This window comes from Panthera pardus, unplaced genomic scaffold (assembly GCF_024362965.1).
Source record: "Panthera pardus isolate Hobbes unplaced genomic scaffold, ASM2436296v1 HiC_scaffold_17, whole genome shotgun sequence".
Taxonomy (NCBI): domain Eukaryota; kingdom Metazoa; phylum Chordata; class Mammalia; order Carnivora; family Felidae; genus Panthera; species Panthera pardus.
In genome coordinates this window covers 109,451,012-109,473,925 of record NW_026526732.1, presented here as the reverse complement: position 1 = coordinate 109,473,925, position 22,914 = coordinate 109,451,012, and the positions used below count along the sequence as shown (strand labels likewise).

At 46.4% G+C, this 22,914-nt stretch overlaps 7 protein-coding genes across 7 annotated transcripts in view; 4 read left to right on the top strand and 3 right to left on the bottom strand.

Annotated features, from left to right (window-relative positions):
* Positions 1-22,914, bottom strand: part of LOC109252608 (histone H2B type 1-C/E/F/G/I) — a 490,736-nt gene that overhangs the window by 1,340 nt on the left and 466,482 nt on the right. The gene's annotated exons all lie outside the window — the stretch shown is intronic.
* LOC109252606 (histone H2B type 1-J) lies at positions 2,434-4,624 on the bottom strand. Its single transcript, XM_019425192.2, has 2 exons — positions 4,199-4,624; positions 2,434-2,652 (listed from the first exon to the last, which is right to left on the bottom strand). Exon 1 carries the CDS (start codon positions 4,580-4,582, stop codon positions 4,202-4,204), a length of 381 nt encoding a protein of 126 aa, XP_019280737.1. The 5' UTR covers positions 4,583-4,624; the 3' UTR covers positions 2,434-2,652; positions 4,199-4,201.
* Positions 4,875-5,379, top strand: LOC109252594 (histone H2A type 1-H-like). The gene has a single exon (XM_019425178.2). The coding sequence runs from the start codon at positions 4,914-4,916 to the stop codon at positions 5,304-5,306; it is 393 nt and encodes a 130-aa protein (XP_019280723.1). The 5' UTR covers positions 4,875-4,913; the 3' UTR covers positions 5,307-5,379.
* On the top strand, positions 5,494-6,812 carry LOC109252580 (uncharacterized). Its single transcript, XM_019425166.2, has one exon. It carries the CDS (start codon positions 5,592-5,594, stop codon positions 6,030-6,032), a length of 441 nt encoding a protein of 146 aa, XP_019280711.2. The 5' UTR covers positions 5,494-5,591; the 3' UTR covers positions 6,033-6,812.
* LOC109252620 (histone H4) lies at positions 14,143-14,571 on the top strand. The gene has a single exon (XM_053905380.1). The coding sequence runs from the start codon at positions 14,143-14,145 to the stop codon at positions 14,452-14,454; it is 312 nt and encodes a 103-aa protein (XP_053761355.1). The 3' UTR covers positions 14,455-14,571.
* Positions 15,614-17,267, bottom strand: LOC109252610 (histone H2B type 1-K). The gene has a single exon (XM_053905379.1). The coding sequence runs from the start codon at positions 17,221-17,223 to the stop codon at positions 16,843-16,845; it is 381 nt and encodes a 126-aa protein (XP_053761354.1). The 5' UTR covers positions 17,224-17,267; the 3' UTR covers positions 15,614-16,842.
* LOC109252599 (histone H2A type 1-E-like) lies at positions 17,534-17,987 on the top strand. Its single transcript, XM_019425183.2, has one exon. It carries the CDS (start codon positions 17,549-17,551, stop codon positions 17,933-17,935), a length of 387 nt encoding a protein of 128 aa, XP_019280728.1. The 5' UTR covers positions 17,534-17,548; the 3' UTR covers positions 17,936-17,987.

Sequence of the window (22,914 nt, the reverse complement as noted above, 5' to 3'; positions counted from 1 at the left end):
TTGCCAGCGACGGCATGAGAGAAGGTGAAACACACCAAATCTAGAGTAAGTGTCTGTGTCAGTGAAGTCCAATAGCTGCCTCATCCATGACAACATGGATCCAAGAAGAGCGGTCCCGGCATATGGGACACTTAGCAGTGTCAGGATCCAGGTCAACTCTGGTGAGCTAAGTCTGTACCAAAGAGCTTGTGGGTAACCTCCAGCAGCATCACCCTGGCCACCTTGCTTGGGCAGTAGGAAGGGTGTTGAGAAAAAGAAACTTTGTGACATGCACACGGTGGCTGTCGTATGCCTGAGTACCGATAGCCTCCTCGGAAGGACACACCTGTTGGTTCGCATCCACAAGGGCCAACGTCATTCTTACACTCTGGGACCATTCTGAGTCCATCCATATCACTCGTCCCCCAAATTTGTCCCCAAACCTCCACTTTTGTCCCCTTCAAACCCTTGCCCAGCCAGACACACATACATCAGTTTAGCTCGATATCTTAGATCATTTCTCTTTCCAGCAAAACTAGACAATGAGATGCCATTCTCCTCTCTTTTCTGTTGTGTTTCATGGGTACTTTTGAGCGGGACGTTGTTATTACTCGTTCTAATACTGCCCTTTTGACTGGTGTCAGCAGTGGTATTAGCTCAAATATGTTGAAGCCTTACTATATGCAACACATTGTTAACACAGTAATTCACAAGGGGCGCCTGGGTGGCTCGGTTGGTTAAGCGTCTGACTTTGGCTCGGGTCATGATCTCACGGTTTGTGGGTTTGAGCCCCGCGTCGGGCTCTGTGCTGACGGCTCAGAGCCTGGAGCCTGCTTCAGATTCTGTGTCTCCATCTCTCGGCCTCTCCCCTGCTCATGCTCTGTGTCTCTCTGTCTCTCAATAATAAATAAATGGCAAAAAAAAAATTTTTTTTTGAAGATATTAATTCACGAGAAGCACTACCAAATCCTCCTTTGGAAATGAGGAAGAAAGCGACAGAAATTAAAGTCATGTGTAAATGCAAATTTCAAGTGGCAGGGCCTAGTTTCAAACCTAGGTAGTGTTTCTCAATCAGGTATTGACAGGAAAAGTCCTCAGGCTATTGAAAAATAGCAAAAAGCATAACTATGTTTCAGAAGTAGAAATAATTGGGGTGTGAGCTACTTGCTCTAAAAATTAGTTTCCTCCTTCAGCACTTGCTCAGGCCGAGCCTTGCGTGTATCACTTCCTCCTGACGGTCAAGTACCGATGTATACGTCATAGTTTTGTCGATCTGATGGTGTACAGGTAATAGCAGAAGAACAAACAACGCGTTCTTCTGGGGTCCCGATGTCAAACAAATAGTATCGTTTCCACAGTGAGGGTGAAGCAATACATTTGCAAAGACTGGAGAAAATACTAGTAATGTGCAAAACAAATGCTTCAGGTATGCCAAACAGTGTTCTTAAAATTCAAAAATTCCGTTCTAGACTTATGGGCAGAAGGCATAGGCCTTCATGGAATGCAGACTCTAAACAGGGTTGCATATCCAACATTTGGGGACAATATCAGGAAAAGTGGTCCTTCGAAATTAAAGCTTAGCATAAGTCGTTCAAATCAATACTTTGGAAATATGGTTATTATGAACTGGGTATTTGCCATGTATCATCAAAACTTGAAAATAAAATTGACAAAAGTTATAATGGAATGAGCTTTAACGTACCAAAGATAGAGCTGAAGAACAGATATCCGCATAGGTATCTAGATATAGGGTCATGCATCTTTCAATGGACTTTGTCAGCGTGTCTCTATTAACTCCCTGGGGAATGGGTGCCTTGATTTCCACAACCGATGTAGATTAGCTGACAAAGAAATATGTGCACGGTAGAAACATGAAATATCATTTGATATAGCATAGCTTGAAAAAAGATTTCTTACAAACAGCCGGTTCATCTAACACAATGTTCAAGGCATCATTGTGGTTTATGATCTCTGGGGAAGATGGGCCAAATAGTCATAAGTATTTGAGCAACAAATGTGTGTATTTTGGGATAAGATATAACACCATGTACAATGTACACTTTTGTAAATGACATACTGTATTAGGTTAGCTTTGAACCAATTCTTCTGAAGCTGGTTAGAAGTAGGTTAAAGTGATAACAGTTTAGGGGAGCCTGAGTGGCTCCCTCAGTTAAGCGTCTGACTTTGGCTCCAGTCATGACTCAAGCCCCACATCGGGCTCTGTGGTGACAGCTCGGAGCCTGGAACCTGCTTCGGATTCTGTGTCTCCCTCTCTCCCTGCCCCTCTCCCGCTTGTGCTCAGTCTCTCTCAAAAATAAACAAACATAAATAAATAAATACATAAGTACATATAAATACATAAATAAAGTGTAACAGTTTTTCAAGCAAAAGATTAAACTCTTGCCTTATTTATAAGGGGACCCCATCCAGGTGCAAATAACTCCACAGATGAAAATTTGATTTATTTTCCTGATTTGTGTATGGCTTAAGCAGTTTAATTTTCTGAGTAATAGGATAAATTGGCCGGTTATCTTTTCAACTTTGTTGTTTCCCAAAAAAACTTAGTTTTCACAAAGTTTCATCTGGGAATGGACTATTGCCTACGACTCATCCTCTGTCCCAATCCCTCTGCTTTTTCCACGAATTCGGGCTTTGTATTCTCATTTCTGTATCCTATAGCACAAACAACAAGAACAAAAAGTATTTAGCTTGAACATTATCATCTGATTACTTGGATTAATGGAGAGGATCAGGGGGCTCATATGACAGAAGAAGTGACAAAAATTATGTTGTTTCCAGGTACTCGGTTATCATTAGTGTGGGGTGGAGATGAAGGAAAGAATTTTCTCTTTTCTTCCTTCTTTATTTTTCCTGTCTTGACTGCACATTTTCTGTGGGGAAACATACAGCAAACCACTCAGTAGCAATTCAAATAGATCTGCATGAGGAACTATACGGAGGCAGTTCCCAAATGCTGCACAAGGAAAGGGAATTTCGGAGAGCAGGTCAGATTGACGTGGGCACTGAACCAGGAGTAGGATTCGAGTCAACAAAGGAGAAGCCTATATTTGACATTGGATCTAACAAAACATTGTTTTAGACATTATCGCTGTGTTAAATTTAGATCCGTTTTAGATAAATCGGGTAATTTGTTTATATCAATTAAATGCATTTAAAACTACTACCTAAACCCCAAACCAGCCGGACTGGAGGCTTCCAAATGCTTTACAGATCATGGCTGTTTAGCTAAGAGACACAAGATATTGAAGAATTATAATCTAGAGACACATTGTTGGCTGACTGGTTCTTATTTGTGGCAACCTAACTGACGCGGAGCGTGCTTTTTCCTTACTGGTTCCCAACAATGTCAAACAGCAGATTTAAGCGCCAACCAAAGGAACTTTAAAAGAAACACTGATTCTCGTTTTACAAGAGTCTGGGATAGATGCTATCAAGCTTCTTTGCCTTCACCGAACCCCCAAATAGCCCTGTCTCGTCATGGTAACATTTTCCATTATATGGGTATATGGCAGAAGGAAAGCGGCAGCCTAATTGGAAATACAGCATTGGTACTTCTCAGCCTGAAAACATCTTCAAGATTCCTCTCTCCAACGAAAATCCCAAGAGGAAATACTAAACCTCAGTCCTGACAAGTTTAGAAAGCTTAAGAGGATGAAAACAGGATAGACAGCCGGAGAATATTTACTCTAGGTGCCTGAGTGTGCTGGGCTGTCGGGGGGTGGGGGGGAGGGGGGGGGCGGGTCTCAGATGCCAGAACCAATCAGGGCGCAGAGAGGAAGGGCGGCAAATTCAAACTGTAGGCGCAACCCCCGAAACCTGGGCACGAGTCCAGCTCTGTTCTCAAGGGGTGACTGGGGAGTATTTGAATTTGCTTCCAGCTTATTTTTTCTCTTCCATCGTTTACTTAATTCTAAAGGTTATTCGGACTGGCGACAGAGCCCTTTTGAAAGTAGCTAGCTCCTAAGTGAGGGACAAGCTCAGAGCCTTTGTTCCTTTGCACAGGAGTCCCACAGCTTGGCTAAGGCCCAGTATTAGTTTTGCCGCTTAGTTACTGTCATAGGAAAAGCCGGGGATTGTTCAGACTAACTACTGTAATGAGTCACAGGATCAGCACAGAATAAGCAAGTGGCAGCTCTCTCTTTGAGAATATGGGTGGCTCTTAAAAGAGCCGTTAGGGTTCAGTTTGCAGCCAACTCACTGTTCACTTGGCGCTGGTGTACTTGGTGACGGCCTTGGTGCCCTCGGACACGGCGTGCTTGGCCAGCTCCCCGGGCAGCAGCAGGCGCACGGCCGTCTGGATCTCCCGGGACGTGATGGTCGAGCGCTTGTTGTAATGCGCCAGGCGCGACGCCTCGCCCGCGATGCGCTCGAAGATGTCGTTCACGAACGAGTTCATGATGCCCATGGCCTTGGACGAGATGCCGGTGTCGGGGTGCACCTGCTTCAGCACCTTGTACACGTAGATGGAATAGCTCTCCTTGCGGCTGCGCTTGCGCTTCTTGCCGTCCTTCTTCTGCGCCTTGGTCACCGCCTTCTTGGAGCCCTTCTTCGGGGCCGGGGCGGATTTGGCCGGTTCAGGCATGATTCAGAACAGCTCAAGACTCCTGAAGGAAAAAACAAAAGAGAAACTAGGAGAAGGACGTAATGCGCCCTTTTATATAGAACCACATATGCAAATAAGGTGTAAATTAGAGTCCTGTGTCTGATAGGTGGCCGCTCAAGGCAACGTCAGGAGTGAGTTCTGCCCAATCGGAATACAAGGGTCCCAAAGTTGCATTTCCATTGGTTAAGATGAAGCTGCAATGTTAACCAATGAAAACTTTTGTTTTTCAAGCCCAATAAGGGTTATAAAAACTGCTACCCCGTTCGGTTTCGTTTTGGCAGTTATCGCAGTGTAGCTTTTCTGAGCCGCAATGTCTGGACGCGGAAAGCAGGGCGGCAAGGCTCGCGCCAAGGCCAAGACGCGCTCGTCGCGGGCCGGGCTGCAGTTCCCGGTGGGGCGCGTGCACCGCCTGCTCCGCAAGGGCAACTACGCCGAGCGGGTCGGGGCCGGCGCGCCGGTGTACCTGGCGGCCGTGCTGGAGTACCTGACGGCCGAGATCCTGGAGCTGGCGGGCAACGCGGCCCGCGACAACAAGAAGACGCGCATCATCCCGCGCCACCTGCAGCTGGCCATCCGCAACGACGAGGAGCTCAACAAGCTGCTGGGCCGCGTCACCATCGCGCAGGGCGGCGTCCTGCCCAACATCCAGGCCGTGCTGCTGCCCAAGAAGACCGAGAGCCACCACAAGGCTAAGAGCAAGTAGTGGTCTATATGATAGTTTACAGTAGCTCGAGTAAGTCGAGTCCAAACCCAAAGGCTCTTTTCAGGGCCACCTATCTTTTCTGGAAAAGAACTTAACATTTCTTTGACATTAAGGAAAGTGAGATGTAGGGAAATTGGGTCACTCTTCACGATCCTCCGTTCTGGGTTGAAAGCAGGACACCATAGATTAAAGCCTAACGTGCAAAGCGGGGTAGGTTTCAGCCCATGGCGGTGATTGGGGATAGACTTTTTCGGTATCTTCATTGTTTACGTAGCTTTTCGGGTAATGAAATTTGGCGCAAAAAAAGTTGCCCTCCCTGACTTGGGCGGACGGCGCAGCGAGCGGCCGGCCACCGGCGGCGCCAAGAAGCCGCACCGCTACCGGCCCGGCACGGTGGCCCTGCGCGAGATCCGCCGCTACCAGAAGTCCACCGAGCTGCTGATCCGCAAGCTGCCGTTCCAGCGGCTGGTGCGCGAGATCGCGCAGGACTTCAAGACCGACCTGCGCTTCCAGAGCTCGGCCGTGATGGCGCTGCAGGAGGCGTGCGAGGCCTACCTGGTGGGGCTCTTCGAGGACACCAACCTGTGCGCCATCCGCGCCAAGCGCGTCACCGTCATGCCCAAGGACATCCAGTTCGCCTACAGGCGAACGGAGAGCTTCAGGGCCCGATTGTCGTGCGCCATCCCAAGGCTGGCCGCCACGTCCAGTCTTCCTAACAGTACCTAAGTTTTGAGACACCGCCCTCGCCAGCCCCCTCCGTGTTGGCAAATGAATGAAATACTGGGATTACGCTGGTAGGTAGGACACCGTTCGGGAGCCCGAGAAATGTTTCTCCTGTTGGGGAGGAGCCTAAAGTCTTCAGTGCCGTTGGTTGCTTCCGGGTAATTTCTGTCCCACTTTAAGTTAGTTCCCATAGCTATTGCCATTGACATGTAAAGTGTAGTTAAATCGCACAGGCTGTTCCGCCTTGCAGACTTCAAGGTCCACGTGGAGTAAGGAAAATCCTATAAATAGAGGATTGTATGGTTTGACCAGGGAATGCTTCTGAATGGAGGGGTGCAGTGTGCTGTGGCTCCCGACGACCCAGGTCTCTCCGCCCAGCTGACCGGTTAGGTGTGGAAGGAGGTTGATTGACGTGACTTACTTTTGTTCCTGTTGTCACCAAATAAGGAAAACTCTCTCAATGGTTTTGATTGCCCAGGGCACAGTCTTGCCTCCTACTTTCTGTGCCCTGGACCCCTGTCACGGATGTCATCTCAAAAACGGGGAGAAAAACGTTCTTCGCTTTTTTTCTTGAATGTCACGGACGACGTTGGCTGCCTGATGACATTTATGGAAATTCTTCTTAGGATAATATTTCAAGGGTATAAAATGCAAACATTGCAAAAAAATGTTTATTCCACTTCTTATCCAAATTTTAAAAAATAATAAATTTGGTAGGAGGGATCAGTGTGTTTATATAGTTAGCACGTTCCATAATACAGTCTTTTGGAGACATCTGTGATTTCCAGTGAGTGACAAAGTCACAGGTACTGAAATTGAGGGCCCAATATCGTCATAAAGGGAAATGCTAAAGTTTAGTCAGAGGCGAACTATATTTTTCCCCATCCCAACTCACAGGCTTCCCCCCCTTATCAGCACCACCACCCCATCCACAGACTCCTGATTTTTTTTTCCTTGGAGGTATTGTGGCGTATATGGACTCCAGGTTAAAAGCACTTGCTCTCAAATTTGGTTGACCTACCCGTTATTTTTCAACCCGATAAAATTTGGGGGTGATGGTGGTGGGGTGGTTCGGAACTGACGGCCAAGAAAGAATTTTTGAAGACGTCTTTGGTGCAAAAACGTGATTTTCTTAAACCACAGGGACAGGACCCGTGGGCAGGAAGAGCTGTATGGGGTCGTGACGGGTAGCTCATTATATATCCTCAGGTTGGGAGGGGGTCAGGGATAGAGTAAGTCTCTAGGGTATTTTGGAAGCAAGGTTTCCGGGGCCTTGAGGGGCTGGTGTTGCGAGGAAAACACCATTTATCACCGTTTGGTAAAACCTCAGCCGTGAGACCCTTCAGATATGTATCAGGGGCCATAAGCTTAGAGTATGATTGCCAGCATATACTTGGGTCAGTTGAGATCAAGGAAGCTTCCAAAGGAGTTTTTACATGTTAAAGTAGATTTTCAGGATCCTGGGGGTTGGGATAATGTTAAGCTAAGGTTCTCTTTTGTCCCCAGCAAAGTGCCATCATCGAGGCAGCTGAGCTCCTGGCTGAGGTCACTCCGCCGGTTTCAAGGGCTTGTCAATGGGTTGTAGGCAGTAAAGGAATTTAATTTTTCACTTGCCCTAGTTTCCCACATTCACCATGGCCAGCACTGAAACCTCTTTCCTTTGTTCCTGGGCGGCCAGGAGCATCTGAGGAACATCACACTTGTCCCACCTGGGGGGAGGGGCGGTTTGGTGGCCTGTACTTTATCCTCAGCTCGCCTCATCAACTGTAACTAAATTTTTCCCGGAAAGTGCCCCTTCCTATCTGGAATGTTTTAACACTCGAAGTCTATTAATATCTCATATTAATATTCACACCTTTCAGTTGTTTCTATTTCTTGTACTTAAAATATAAATACTGCGAATCCCAGTGTAAATATGACTTTTTGGAATCAAAATAAATGCTGACAACTTATCTAACAATGATGGGCCCTCAAGTGCACACTCCCCATAGTAAAATATTTTTGACTTTTGATGGGATTTTTAGAAGCTGGGTGACCCAAATGATTTTATTCATTATTCAGTTGTTCTGTCTTTAACTATGTCTTCTAATTATAGGCCAAGAAAAATAATTTATCCTCTATGCTTTTGAGTGTTTGGCTGAGACCCCTGCAATAGAAGACAGTTTTCCCAAGAGAAAATCACACAGAAGTTTATTTAAACGTTGTCAAACAACAAAAATTCAACTGACTAAAGGTCAAATTGGCTTTTTTTCTATGATTCCTGGAGCAGGCAGCGTCCCATCTAGCAACAGAAAGGAGTTCTGCTGCGCTAAAGAAAACGAAAGGCTTTTCAAGGTGGGAAAGCAGCAGAAAAAGGAAATTATTAGCAAAGAGTGCATTGTTTCAGTCAAGGGCATCCTCCTAAAGGGATTGGCTGGGCCTACTGGTGGATTATCTTCCCAGCACAGACTAGGTTAATTGCTCCTTGAGTGGCTAAAGGTTCCATTCCCAGGGTGGGAAACCGATCAGATTAGGCGTTCAGGCTTGGTTTGCTGCCGTGGGGTTTCGCACACGTGACTCCACCTGGGGTTTACCGTCTCTGTGACGTGTACCCCGTATGTACACAGGAGATACACTGGGGAAGATGAACTGACAGAGGTGCCTCGGAAGTACGGCTTAAGTACCGTCTACAGCTTGTCGGGAAGCAAGAATTCCTGTCCCCTTCAAGGGTCCTTCTAGCTGGACTAAGAATCCCATTGACGTGAGAAAAATTAATAGGAGAAAATCAAATTTAACAGCATACATATGGGGAATCCACACAGACATGGAAATTCCAAAGACAGCCAGGACAAACAAGGCATGTATGTCACCCTGAACTAAGAAGGGGGCAGAGGTCTGGGACTAGGAAGGGAAGGAATGCATTCACAGGGCAATAGGAGCATGCTAATTCCATGTTTGTCCTGCCATTATGGATGGGTCACTCAGATCAACTTTATCGCCGCCAATAACCCTGTTCTGGGAAAGACCCCCAATTTAGGTTGTTCTATGTAGTTAGTACCAAGAGTTTCTCCGAGCCCGCGGGGTCTTCACTGCCTTCAGCTCAGAATAATCTTCATGCCCAGTGGCGCACCTTGGAGCGGCCTGCCCTTGGCCCCCACGAGCCGAAGACAAAAGGTGAGGGGAAGTCAGTTATGGGAAGGTCACCAGGAGAACAAGAATGAAGTCCGTCAGGCAGACTTAAGTTGCTGCCTTCTCCGTTGATAAGGGTCGAATGCTGTCTACTGGTGTGGCCGGGTGAACTGGGGAGACCCTGAGCCCTAAGACCTCGACCAAGCCCAGATCAAAGATGTCACCGAAGACTCTTGGTCGCCTCATGAGAAAGAATTCAAGGGCAGACACAACACAGTGGATGAGAGGTACCCTCGAGATGTGAGAGCCGGTGAGCTCAAGGGAGGGAGAGAGCACGTGTGAACCAGGGTTGAGGTTTCTGTCAGTTATTGACAGTGGTTAACAAGGAGGAGGAATATTGATTACCTGGGGGCGGGGATTTCTCGGAAGCAGGGTTTTGGGCCTTTTCCTCCTCACTTGCTGGGGGGCTTCCTGTCCTGGCGCCGCCATCTTGGGCCCCTCCAGTGTGCTGGGGCTTTCAGGGGAGTGTGGCCAGACAGGCCTCTGACCCACCCTGCAGCTGGGCATGGCCTCCTCCGCCCTGGCCTCCAGGCATCCTCTTAGAGCCTAACTAACTGCCTACTGTGACACTGGAATTAACCTTTCCCCTTCCTGGTAGAAAGGGAAGGAGAGACGTCTTGATAAATCTACTTACTGTTTTTAGAGATAGAAGGGAAAGACCAAGAGCTTTTCTGGTCTCTGCTTTATCTCAAATGCCTTCAGCTGAAAATAAACCTATGCCAGAGTGGAATATTCTGGGGTGGCCTATTCTGCCACCTTTCAATACCTAATGCTAATATGTTGTTGGTATTTGTTAGTACAGAATTAGGCCAGTATTAATAAAAAAACCTGAGGAGCGCTTGGGTGGCTCAGTTGGTTAAGCATCTGACTGGCTCAGGTCATGATCATGATCTCACAGTTTGTGAGTTTGAGTCCCACGTCAGACCCTGCGCTGTCAGCTCAGAGCTTGGAGCCTGCTTCAGATTCTGGGTCTCCCTGTCTCTGCCCGTCTACCACTCACGCTGTCTCTCCCTGTCTGAAAAATAATAACAAAAAAGTTTTTTTTTTAATTAAAAAAAAACTTTAAATCTGCATTGTATTTCTAAGTAATACACAGAGAACATGTCTAAACATTTTAAGGCAAACTAAAGCTGTCTCTTTACAATGCTTCTCAGTATTGTATCTTAACTCCATCACAGGATACTATGCCCCTCGGGTCTTTTGCCTAAATTAAGCCACACACTGGAAAAAAGAGCTTAAGGAAAACGTGGGACAAACGTCAGTACGAGCAGTTGAGCAGTAAAGGTCAGGTCTTGGGGCCTCTCTGGTGACATTGTCACTTTCCTCCAGTACTGCACCACTTACCTGCTGAGTTTTCATCTGGTAAGGAATGAGAAGACCAAATTCTCTGTCAAAATTTTGGTTAAGATGAACCTTTATGGATTTGTCCCGAATATTTGGTCAAATGCACAAAGACATATATATTCAAGGTGATTGGAACATTGTTTTAGTACCAAATTTCATCAAACCTAAAACACTCACTGTTGGAAGTTAAATAGCCCATTCTGTGCCAATAACCTGTTAAAAAGCAAAATTCAACCAAGTAAATCTAATTGGCTTCGTTAAATGAAGATTCATGAATTGGGCAGCATCTGAGGAACTGTATAAAATGGAAAGTTTTTATAGGAAGAAGGGTGGGGCAAGAAAGTTATAAACAAAAGAAAAGAAAAGATTGTTTCCGGCCAGAGCACCTTCCCTTAAGGGTAAAGTCAGGGGGTCTGATTATGCCGATTACCTCACCTTCCTTTGGAGGATGAACAGGCCCCCTGAGACAGATTATACCTCTTTGGTGCTTATCAGAAATTAATTCATGTTAATTTTAGCCATTCTGACAGGTGCATTTGGGAAAGTATTCTAAGAAGATAACGCAAATACCCAAGGCAGTCATTTACACGAAATGTTTAAGCAAGATCAAAAAAGGATAAGGAATTTAAAGATCAAGTCTAAGATCAAGAATGTTTAAGGACGATCAAGAGCAGAGGGGCCAAGGGGTGAAAGCGAGTTCACAGAGTGGTCAGAGGTCACAGGCAGAGGTCACGGGCAGAGGTCAGATCACGCCAAGCTGAGTTGTATAAACCATCCGAAATTACCATTCGAAGCTTCGAACGTGGGAGTAGCACAACCCAACCTACATTTTTTCCGGAAGTTCACTAACACAAGTGTATTGTGAATACAAAGTTCAGAAGTAAGGCTAGAAGTTGGGAAACGATTGCTGTAGTCTGCTTGAGAGATTTGGCCTAAAGGAAACGGTACAGAGTCATTAGGCATAGGATGTATTTGGCAAGTGTAACTGAGTTTGCTGCCAAGGTTCGTTATGCACATTAAAGTACGTGTCTTTTCCATTAAAATTGTCTTGTTATGTACCAGTCTTCCTTCCCGGTACTTACAAATGAAGATTTCCTTTAAAAATGTAAATATCTCTTACAATAAAGTAACTTCTATTTTCAGACATTCTCCTGTATCTGCTGTTTCGCAAAAATAATCAGTTCAGAATGATCCTTACGGGAAAGAGGCACACTCAGCTACCCTTCAGCTGTGAAAGGTACAAGGAAAATACCTTGATTTGAATGAAGTTTATCTTGATCTATAAAAGTCAGTGAGTATGAGAAAATGGCCCAAATGGCATCATATTTTCATGAACTAATACACTGTAGGTTTATAGAGAAATAAATACCTCCCGCTATCACTTTCGGAAACTATAAAGAGCCTGACCAACTTTCCAGATCGCTGCCCACTGCCAACTTTAACAGGATGCGTTGCCAGGCAAAAATCCATGAAGTCAAAGAGGGAGGCTACTGGTTGGTGGGAATTTTACTGATTTTTAAAGTAGAGAAAGTAGGGTCTGTAAAATGTATTCCAATTAACTCATGTTGGAGAAACACAATTAAAAGCAAAAGGAGCGGGGCGCTGGGGGGCTCAGTGGGTTAAGCATTCTTGATTTCCACTCAGGTCATCATCTCATGGTTCTCACATCTCAGCGCTGACAGCGTGGAACCTGCTTGGGATTCTTGTTCTCTTTCTCTCTCTCTCTGACCCTATCTTCTGGCTCTCGCTTTCTAATTAAATAAATAAATTAATTAATAAGTAAATAAATTTAAAAAGAAGGAAAAGAAAACAATCTTTTTATTCAACACACATTAAGCCAGAATACTATGCTCATCATAGGTAGTCTTCTAAAGAGACTGCAAAGGCACAGAGAAACCTCACTTTTTTAGTGAGATTTAATAGCTAAGTGGGTACATCCCTTTACATTAGATAGGTTTTGCGGTGTGGACGCAGGTAACAGCAGAACTTGGGTCCCTTTCCTTCTCAAGAAGCTGGCAAGTAGAGGACTGTTTCCCCTGATGATTACCTTTCAAAGAGAGTAAGATCCTTGAGGAAAGTCCCTGAGTTAAGGGGCCAGCAAAAGACTTATTTAGCCATAAAAAGGCAAGAAATTCTGAAACAGAAAAAGGAAAATAGAAGGACCCTCAGGGAGAATTAAGCCTCTTATTTCCTATTTGCATTTGCCCTTGAACTAACCTATGCTATCCGTCCCTTTATAAAATATATAGAATATACCCCCACTGGTTGAATGGGTTTTGTTTCTTCAAGTGTTGGGCAAGTGTTCTTTTATTGCCACATAAACGCAGAAAAGTAATTTAAATATCTTAATGACATTTTAAAATTATGTGTATTTCTTTTATAAAATTTAAATGGAATACTTTGGAAATACTGTAATGCAACATTTGCTAAAAGTAATTCATTGATATAAAGGGTAGCAATAAAATCATTGGATAGCAAGGGGATTACATGCTAATGCTGAAAAAAGTGTTAAAATTTCGCAGAATTTAAGCAAGAGTAAAGTTGTATATATATTTTTTTCAGCTAAGTATATTTTCATAAAGATTTTCGTAGAAAGACCAAAGTGTACTTTTTTTTTCCCCCCTGCATTAGAATTTTTACTTGTTCACTAATGACAAATTAATTGCTCTTATAATTAATGAGAGCTTTTAAAAAATTTTCAAATGATATATTATCTAGGAAAAAAAAAAAAACCTCTACTGAGATACACTTAAAGACCTAGATGGATGGAGAGATTCAGTATTTTTCAGGTTAGGAAAACACAGTATTTACCATAATAAATGTATAGCGAAATGCTATTTTTCAATGTTACAAATATAACCTTCAGCACTGCCAGTAGACTAATCAGAGGAACAGTGAAAACTCAAGAAATAATTTTAAGTGAAATATTCAATATATGAGCAACTAATTCCCTCAAATCAGTGGGGAAAATAATATGCCCTACTGGTTAGCTAGCTGGTTAACTTTTTAAAAGTTAATTCTCTATACAAGAAACCAAGTCTGGATTATTATAGTTAAGATTATCTTAATGGCTCTCTTCATTATGAGTAAAATGTAGTAGGAACTGCTGTTGAAACTGAAAACTGCTCCACCTTTGCTGGAAGAGAATTTAGCAATACACCTGCAAGATCTTAAAATTCTCTGTTTTACTAGCACATCTTGTTCAACATCTAGGAAGTTCGCATTGGGAGCATTATTCCCCCCGTATAACCTTACAACATGCACAGTCTTACACACATAGCAAATGCATGCATATTTGTAGAGACATAAACGGAGTATTTTCTTCCCTGTGCTCTTTAAAGTGTATCCTCTGCAGTGTTAAAGTTTCGTTGCTTAATGAGGATGGGGTACGGAACACGCTACACGAGAACGAGGGGAAATTGCCCGGGTCCTGGGTGTAAAGCGCTCCGAGAACAAAGGAGGCTCGGGTTTAGGTCCCTCCTCCAACCCAGGCGGACTTCCCGCCGCTGCCCTTCCGGTTCTCACTCCGGTCCGCAGAGGTTGCCTATAAAAGAGAGCTGCGCGCTCTGCCTGCATTCTCCTGCTCTCAGATTTCCGGAAGATGTCAGGTCGCGGCAAAGGCGGGAAGGGCCTGGGCAAGGGGGGCGCCAAGCGCCACCGCAAGGTGCTGCGCGACAACATCCAGGGCATCACCAAGCCCGCCATCCGGCGGCTGGCCCGGCGCGGCGGCGTCAAGCGCATCTCCGGCCTCATCTACGAGGAGACCCGCGGGGTGCTCAAGGTGTTCCTGGAGAACGTGATCCGGGACGCCGTCACCTACACGGAGCACGCCAAGCGCAAGACGGTCACGGCCATGGACGTGGTGTACGCGCTCAAGCGCCAGGGCCGCACCCTCTACGGCTTCGGGGGCTAAAGTTTTTTAAAGGTTCCCGTCGATTACCAAAAAGGCCCTTTTTAGGGCCCCCAAGTTTTCGTTAAAAGAGCTTTAGTGCTTGTTTATAAACGGGTCTCGGTAGAGCCGTTTTTAAATGCGGCTTAATGGTTACTTCTGCCCCGGGAGTTAAATGTGGCCGAAGGATGGGAGTTGAGACCCAGCGGGACAGGACCTGGGCCTCCCCTCCCGACCGCTTTTCACTGCGCGGTGGCATTGCACGGCATCTGGTTATTTTTGGATCATTAGCTTAGTCCAAAGATTGAGAAATCTGGAAGCGTCCGGCCTTAAGGGCCAGGCCCACACTAACCTAAGCTAACACCGACCTTTTAAACACATCCCTTCATGTCCGATCGTGAAGAGGCCAAGCAAAGTAATGTTCCCCTTAACAGGAAACTTGTTTGCAGAGAGCTCTAGAAGAGAAAATCTATCTGTCCTCTTGCACTGTTGACCACATTCATGATTTATCCGTTCCTTTCTCTGTTGGAAATTTAAATTGCTGTATTTCCCTCCATGACCTAGCACGGCAATGGGCATTGTACTCAGCTGTACGCCTTCTCTCCTTGCTTATCTAGGAGTGGGATTGCTCACCAAGATCTGTGCATATTCAACTTGACAAGAAATGCGCAGCTTGCTTCTCAAGGTTGTAGTTTGGGCTACATTCCCATATTCCACAAGTGCCGAGAGTTCCTGCTACCTCCTCCCCCCCCGCAACATTTGGCAGACCAGATTTTTGCCTGTCCGCATTTGCTAAATTGTATCTCATGTATTTAAATTGCATTTCTCTGATCGTAACAAAGTTGTTTACTTTCTTACAAGATTTTTGGCTATTTTGGAGTCAGGTCTAATAATGTTGGGTTTATATTCTTAGGAGTTCTTTCAAATGATGCCTGTTCGTACAGGAGTTATTTCCCTCGGTTCCTCAAAGAGGCTGCTCATGGCATTATTGGGCTTGGAGATGGAAACTTTTCTGAAATTACTGGCAACTGATCGTCCTACTCTCTTAGTAAGCAATGATTGATGGCCCGAATGCCTAAAATTTGCAAGCCATTATGAAAGACAAAAGGCAGAGTGAAAGAGAAGAAATCCTGCCTATAATTTGTTTCAATTTGTGGTAAATACTTTCCGTGGACTCTCTCACTAATCTTGATCGGTTTTATTATTCTCATTTTAAAATGGCAAAATAAAGGCACTGCCAGCCAAGTCAAATAACCAAGTCACAAATATGTTCTATAACACGAACCTGTAACGTTTTTAACCATTCTTCTCTGCTTGGCGCGGCTAGAGAAGCCATCACCGAGAGTCGGCTGTAGTCCTAGTCCCGTGATGAAGAAATGGCAGACGTGTATCAGGACAAGTACAGGGACAGCTCGTGACTATCCCAATCTGATCGTTATTCCGATCTCCTCGACAGTAGAGCCGATTGTGGGCCTAAGAAAGTCACTTTTATCATCTCTATTCACACAGATTTCATGTTCTCTCTGGAGAGCACATAATTCACGAAGTTCAGATCAATGCTCTCCTACAGATAGGCGAACACATGCACAGACTTTAATTTACTCAAATCAGTAGAGGCACGAGATTCCAACGGTTACTTATATGCCCTTATTTCCCCCCATTATACCACCTGTCCCTTCTCTCTCTGGCAGTATGACAAACCAGTAAGCTAGCCACAGTATTGCGAGCCCTTGTATTCCATTTCTTTACTCAGGAGAAAAGGTAAGCTTATCTTTGCCCTGCATACCTCTCTCCCTCAGGGTGGTCTGGCACTGTCCCGGCCCCAAATGGGCCGGAGAGGCCCACTTTTTTTCCCCTAAGCTGGGTGAAAGCACTGCTCTACGAATCTAACGTCCCCTCCGGCACACAGTATCTAATTATATCGTACCGCCTAGGACACGCGATAACCGGAGGTCAAAGTCTGGCTTTGGAAGACCAGTGGGGACTGAATTTACCAATAGAAGCAGATTAGAACGCCTAACGGAGAAAAGTTACAAGACAATAGGCTGTTAGGATCGACAGGAAGCCACTCTTGCTCACAACCAAAGGACCCACATTCGCGCTACAGCCAGGAATCATTTTTAGTTCACACAACACACGTATACAAACTTGTGTTACTCTCCCGTTAAGGGGCATACTAGAGTGTTTGCTGCAAACACGCAAGAGTCAACTCACAGCACATCCGGTTTCCTTCCAGCCAGAGGCGGTTACGGGCACAGTAGGCATTACTCACTGCAATGGAATCCTCATGGTTGCCTCAAAGAAACCGCCTGAACTGGAGCCTAGATTCTAAACATGTAGTTACAGCTCTGATATTGACAGGTTAGCGGCTCTTAAAAGAGCCTTTGGGTTAAATATTCTTACTTGGCAACTTTACTTCGCGCTGGTGTACTTGGTGACGGCCTTGGTGCCCTCGGACACGGCGTGCTTGGCCAGCTCCCCGGGCAGCAGCAGGCGCACGGCCGTCTGGATCTCCCGGGACGTGATGGTCGAGCGCTTGTTGTAATGCGCCAGGCGCGACGCCTCGCCCGCGATGCGCTCGAAGATGTCGTTCACGAACGAGTTCATGATGCCCATGGCCTTGGACGAGATGCCGGTGTCGGGGTGCACCTGCTTCAGCACCTTGTACACGTACACCGAGTAGCTCTCCTTGCGGCTGCGCTTGCGCTTCTTGCCGTCCTTCTTCTGCGCCTTGGTCACCGCCTTCTTCGAGCCCTTCTTCGGGGCCGGGGCGGACTTGGCTGGCTCAGGCATGGCCGAGGGAAGACCTGTCGCGCTGAGAAGAGAAACGAAAACTATACTGCGGGCAAGGCGCAACTTGTCCTTTTTATGTAGAAGCCCTTATGCAAATAAGGTGCAAGTTACAGTCCTGGGTCTGATTGGTGACTAGTCAACTTGACGTCAGCAGTTAGTTCTGCCCAATCGCAACGCGAGACTCCCAAAGCTTCATTCTCATTGGATGAAATAAAGCCACCAGCTTAGCCAATGCAAAGTCTTCTTTTTCGCGCTCAATAGGGTTATAAAAAGTGCTGGCCTGGTGCTGGCTGTATCAGGTACACTCTGTGCATCTGGGGTCGTCATGTCTGGACGTGGGAAGCAGGGCGGCAAGGCTCGCGCCAAGGCCAAGACGCGCTCGTCGCGGGCCGGGCTGCAGTTCCCGGTGGGGCGCGTGCACCGCCTGCTCCGCAAGGGCAACTACGCCGAGCGGGTCGGGGCCGGCGCGCCGGTGTACCTGGCGGCCGTGCTGGAGTACCTGACGGCCGAGATCCTGGAGCTGGCGGGCAACGCGGCCCGCGACAACAAGAAGACGCGCATCATCCCGCGCCACCTGCAGCTGGCCATCCGCAACGACGAGGAGCTCAACAAGCTGCTGGGCCGCGTCACCATCGCGCAGGGCGGCGTCCTGCCCAACATCCAGGCCGTGCTGCTGCCCAAGAAGACCGAGAGCCACCACAAGGCCAAATAAGCAGTAAGGTTAGGGAAGTTGCCAAACAAAGGCTCTTTTCAGAGCCACTTAAGCCATCAAAGAGAAAGCTGATACACACTATCTGCTTTGTTTTTTGGTGACTGTGTTGTAAGGCCTCGTTAATCACGTGGGAGATGAAGTCAATTCTACGGGCGATAACTACAGGTAGTCTGACCTACAGGAAGGACAAGCTGGAGAGAAGGGGTAGCGGGTTTAGGACAGGCTTGTCCAGAGGTTTCAGATGGAGCCAGTCAGGCAAATTCCTGAACTGATTTTGATTACGTTATCCGTTACCAGTTTTAGGCGGCCAAAAGTACTGGATGCAGTGACCACTTTTCCAGAAGAAATTTAGCTGTATGAATGTACTAGAAGAGTTCTGGAAAAGGACACTGGTTCTTAAGTGCTCTGAATTCTCAGGTGCTGGAATTCTTAGTGGTCTTCCCCTTTTAAGATTTCATTACGAAGGTAGTCTGACTTACTGGTTAAAAGTACACAGAATTTACTGAATCCCACATTGGTAAATCCTTGGTCCTATTTCTTTGGAGCCCATGTGTTCATTTGATTCACTCTTCCAGCAGCTCAGGACCCAATAGCGGATGCAACCTAGAAAATCTGCCTCCGTGGAAATTACTCCAGTAAGAGACAAACACAGAATCATACAATAGGTTAGGTGTCAAATATCTTGTGCAGAAAATAGAGCAGCTACACAGCATAATGGGGACCCCTATTTTAGATCGAAGGTAAGTGTAGATAACTTCTTTAAAGGTGTATCTGATCAGAGACCCATGTTCATCTAAAAAAGAGATGAGCCAGGTAGATAGTAGAGGAAGAGAATTACAAGTGGAGGGAACTGAAAATGCAGAGGCCTTAAGACAGAAGATGTGTGTGGCATTAGTTGGGAACAGCCAGCAGGCCCAGAAGACTACGGTATGAAAGCAAGCGGTGGGGGGCATAACGTAGGACTTTGTAGTATGTGGATGAATGTGGATGAGTCATCAAAAGTGGTAGCAATCCTGATCTCTGAGGTAATCAATTTGATAATACAAATCAAAGTTGTCAAAATCTGTGGACCCCAACCCACTTAAAAAAAAAAAAATGAGAGATACCATAAAAGTAGTATTAATTTGTCGTGTGGTCACAAACAGCGATGTTAAGAGCGCACAGTTTATAATTCAATACACACAGATCTGTTTGCTACTGAATGGAAGGAAGAAATATTCCTCTGTCCAGATTTCTTCGAGCCGGGCTAAGAACTCAATTGACATGAGACGGATTCGGAGGAGGAAAAAAATGTTTTGTGATGTGCGTGGGGAGGCCCAATAATGAAATTGACACTTGAACAGACTGTAAAGCGGGCAATTTCCATACACTTGAGACAGACAAAAAAAAACAAAAAAAACAAAAAGTGAGGATTTGACAGGGTAAAGAAAACAGATGTTTGGGAATCTTATAATTAGTAAGAAATTTTAAGTAAAAGTTGGGCTGAGGTAGTTGATTGGCGAGAGACGTCACAAGGCTTGTTACTCTCAATTCACTTTCTCTGGTGATAAGTGGTCTTTTACTTTTCCGTCCTGGGAGGTGACCTTTCCTAAGGGAGATGTTTCCTGCTTCCCGGGGGACCGAAGATGGTGTGAGGTCCTCGCACCTGCTGCTTCCCAAGAAGCTCCCATTCAAAATAATCAATACGCCATAGAGGTCCATTTGGGGCGGCCTCCCGGGGCCCCCACACTAGTCCTGGTCTTAGCTCGCGGAAGCCCTACTGAATAAAGCAATAATAAAATGCCAGAGGCCCAGGACAAACATTATGGTGACAGAGCAACGCAGGTGAGGTTGCCCAGGTGGAGTTTGGGATACAAGATGTTATTAAGGACCAACAGCTGTGACAGGAGGAAGAGGAACTAGGACCGGACAGAGGGTCAGAGGGTCAGACCGTGCCGCGGGCCAGACAAACGTGGGGGCACAGACCCCTGAGCCGCCCGTCAGCGATGTCTCGCACTGGGCAAAGATCCCCCCGGCCCAGTGTGCATGTCCCCGCTTTGCTCTGTGCGGGCTGCAGGCTGCCCTGGACGAGGGCGCGGCCTTGAGCCGGGTCAGGTCCTGTCACTCGGGCAAAGCCTGAAGTTGCTCGGCGGCTGTTCTAACCGCACTCCCTCTGCAGCTGGACAGCAAGGCTTCCCCGGAGGGGGGTCTGCGCCCCGCATTTGTATGTCTCTGACATACGTTAACATGCATGTAAACACTGACGGTGAGTAATGTCTGTGACGGTGTTTGTAAAACTTACTTTTTAACACATATGGCTGGTATCACCTCTTTACTTTCATTGGGGAATTCAAAAGGGATGTGGTTTCTTTTTAGAGAAATGAGAAAATCTACAGACTTTCTAAAAAATTTTTACTAATGTTGTCTACTCCCGTAAGATTGTATTAGATGCTTGATTCATCTCAAAGGGAAAGTGATATAAAACAGTTATAAGGACTACAGGGTGGGGGGAAGTGGCGGGGCGGGCACCTGGGGGGCTCAGTCGGTTGAGTGGTAGAGAATCTGACTCTTCACTTCGGCTCAGGTCACGATCTCATGGTTGGTGACATCGAGCCCCATGTCAGGCTCTGCACTGACAGCAGAAAGTCTGCTTGGAATTCTGTCTCTCTCTCTCTCTGCCCCTCCCGCCCTGTCTCTCTTAAAATTAAATAGACAAACTTAAAAAAACAAACAAACAACAATTTAAAGACTACAGAGGATCTTCCACTGGCCCTCCCTCCTTCCTCCAGATCCAGCCAGTCACCCCACTCTCCCGGTACTGGGAAATAATCCAGCCTTACACCATGATGTGGACGCTTCAGAATGAACAGCTGAGGCCCAAAGGGGAGGAGAGGGAGCCTTTCAAGAGCACATGGAAGGGAGATTCCATACAGACCACTCTGGGCTACAGATGAGGTGGGTATTGTTCTAATTCCAACCCAGAAAAGAAAAGCTATGGGCTGAGTGTTTGTATCTCACCCTCACCCCCTAGTTCTTGGGCTAAAACCCTAAACTCCAATGGGATGGTACTAGGAGGTGGGACCTTTGGGAGGTGACTGGTTTCCCATGAGGTCATGAGGGTAGAATCCCCAGGATGGGATTAGTGCTCTTATAAGAGCGAGAGAGGGGCACCTGGGCACCTGGGTGGCTTGGTCAGTTGAGCGTCCGACTTCGGCTCAGGTTGTGATCTCACGGTCCATGAGTTCGAGCCCTGCATCGGGCTCTGTGCTGATGGCTCGGAGCCTGGAGCCTGTTTCAGATTCTGTGTCTCCCTCTCTTTCTGCTCCTCCCCTGTTCATGCTCTGTCTCTCTCTGTCTCAAAAATAAACGTAAAAAAAAAAAAAAAAAGAGCGAGAGACTAGGACACCTGCCTCCCCACAGTCCACAGAGACATCACGTGAGCACACAGTGAGAGGATGGCCTCTACCAGCCAGGAAGCCAGCCCTCAGCTGACACTGATGGTACCGGCACCTTGATCTTGTGGTTCCTAGACTCCAGAACTGCGACAAATAAATGTATTGCTGGGGAAACTGGGGAGACCCTGGGCTCTGGGGCCTCGACTCAAGCCAGACCCAAAGGAGTCCCGGAAGGTTCCTGGTCTCGTCAGAAGGAATTCAAGGACAGACACGCTGGTTTCCCACTTTTTCCTCTTCACTTGCCCAGGGGCTTCCTGTCATGGCGCCGCCATCGTGGGCCCGTCTGGTGGGATGGGGCTTCTCAGGAGTGCAGCCCGGACAGGCCTCTGTCCTTCCCCACAGCTGGGCACGGCCTCCTCCGTGCTGGCCTCCGGGCTTCCTGTGGGCTTCCTGTGAGAGCCGAACTAAATGCCTGCTCTGACATTGTTATTTAAGCCGCCAGCCTATGGTGTAGGCTCCCACGGCGTAAGCCAAGAAAGTACAGTGTGATTCAATCAGATTCTCAATTGGTAAAAGATAACTCTGTAAATCAAGATATTATCTACCTCAACACAGAACCCGTACGTAACTGCCCTTCTCGTAACTACCTGGTCTTCTGTACTTTGGTCTAAAGTGTGCAAACCTTGGTTGAGAAGGTTCGAAGGGACATGTTGAAAGATTTTAGCAGAGGAGTAGCGTGTAGATGGTCAGATTTGCATTAACAAACGCCAAATGAGGGGCGCCTGGGAGGCGCGGTTGGTTAAGCGTCCGACTCTTGATCTTGGCCCAGAGGGTCGTGATCCCACAGTCCGTGGGTTCAAGTCCTGCACCGACAGCGCGGAGCCTGCTTGGGATTCTGTCTCTCCTTCTCTCTGCCCCTCCCCTGCTTGGGCTCGCGCCCGCTCTCTCTCAAAATAAATAAACAAGCTTCATAAATATATTTTTTTTAATGAGGAAGAATAAAACTAGATTTCATTATTCAAGTCATGTTTACAGTAGTCGTTTCCTGAAAACGAGGATCACAGTTAATACATTCTTTTCCTCGTTCTATTCTTTACTCCTTCATCTCACCTATTACTAGATGGAGTTGTTGTAACACATGGGGTATAGGGAACAATTGTAAGGTCAGATCTAATGTTTAATATCAAAGCAAAATATCTAATATTTATCCCCCAAAGTAACTACATGATTCAGACTTTTCAGCACCTGATAGGAGTTCTGACATTTACAAGAATGACTGATACCTACACTCACAACTGGCCATCGGCATATAAGTTTAAGATCCCAGATCTCCCTTGGCATAACACAAAGGAAAATACCAAAAGAACTCTGAGGGCAAAACTGCCTGTGCAAATTAATATCGTTTGACCCCTCAAAAGCTAACCGCATTATATTCATGGTAGAATTGCGAAACTAATTGGTGTCTTTGTGGAGAAATCATTGCATCCCATACTCTGCTTGCTTGAAACATTTATGAACTAATAAAATTATCAGATCAGAATTAGAAAGCCCTGTCAGGGACGGGCCCTTCTGCTTTGGCCTGGCACTGTCGCTAAATAAATCAGA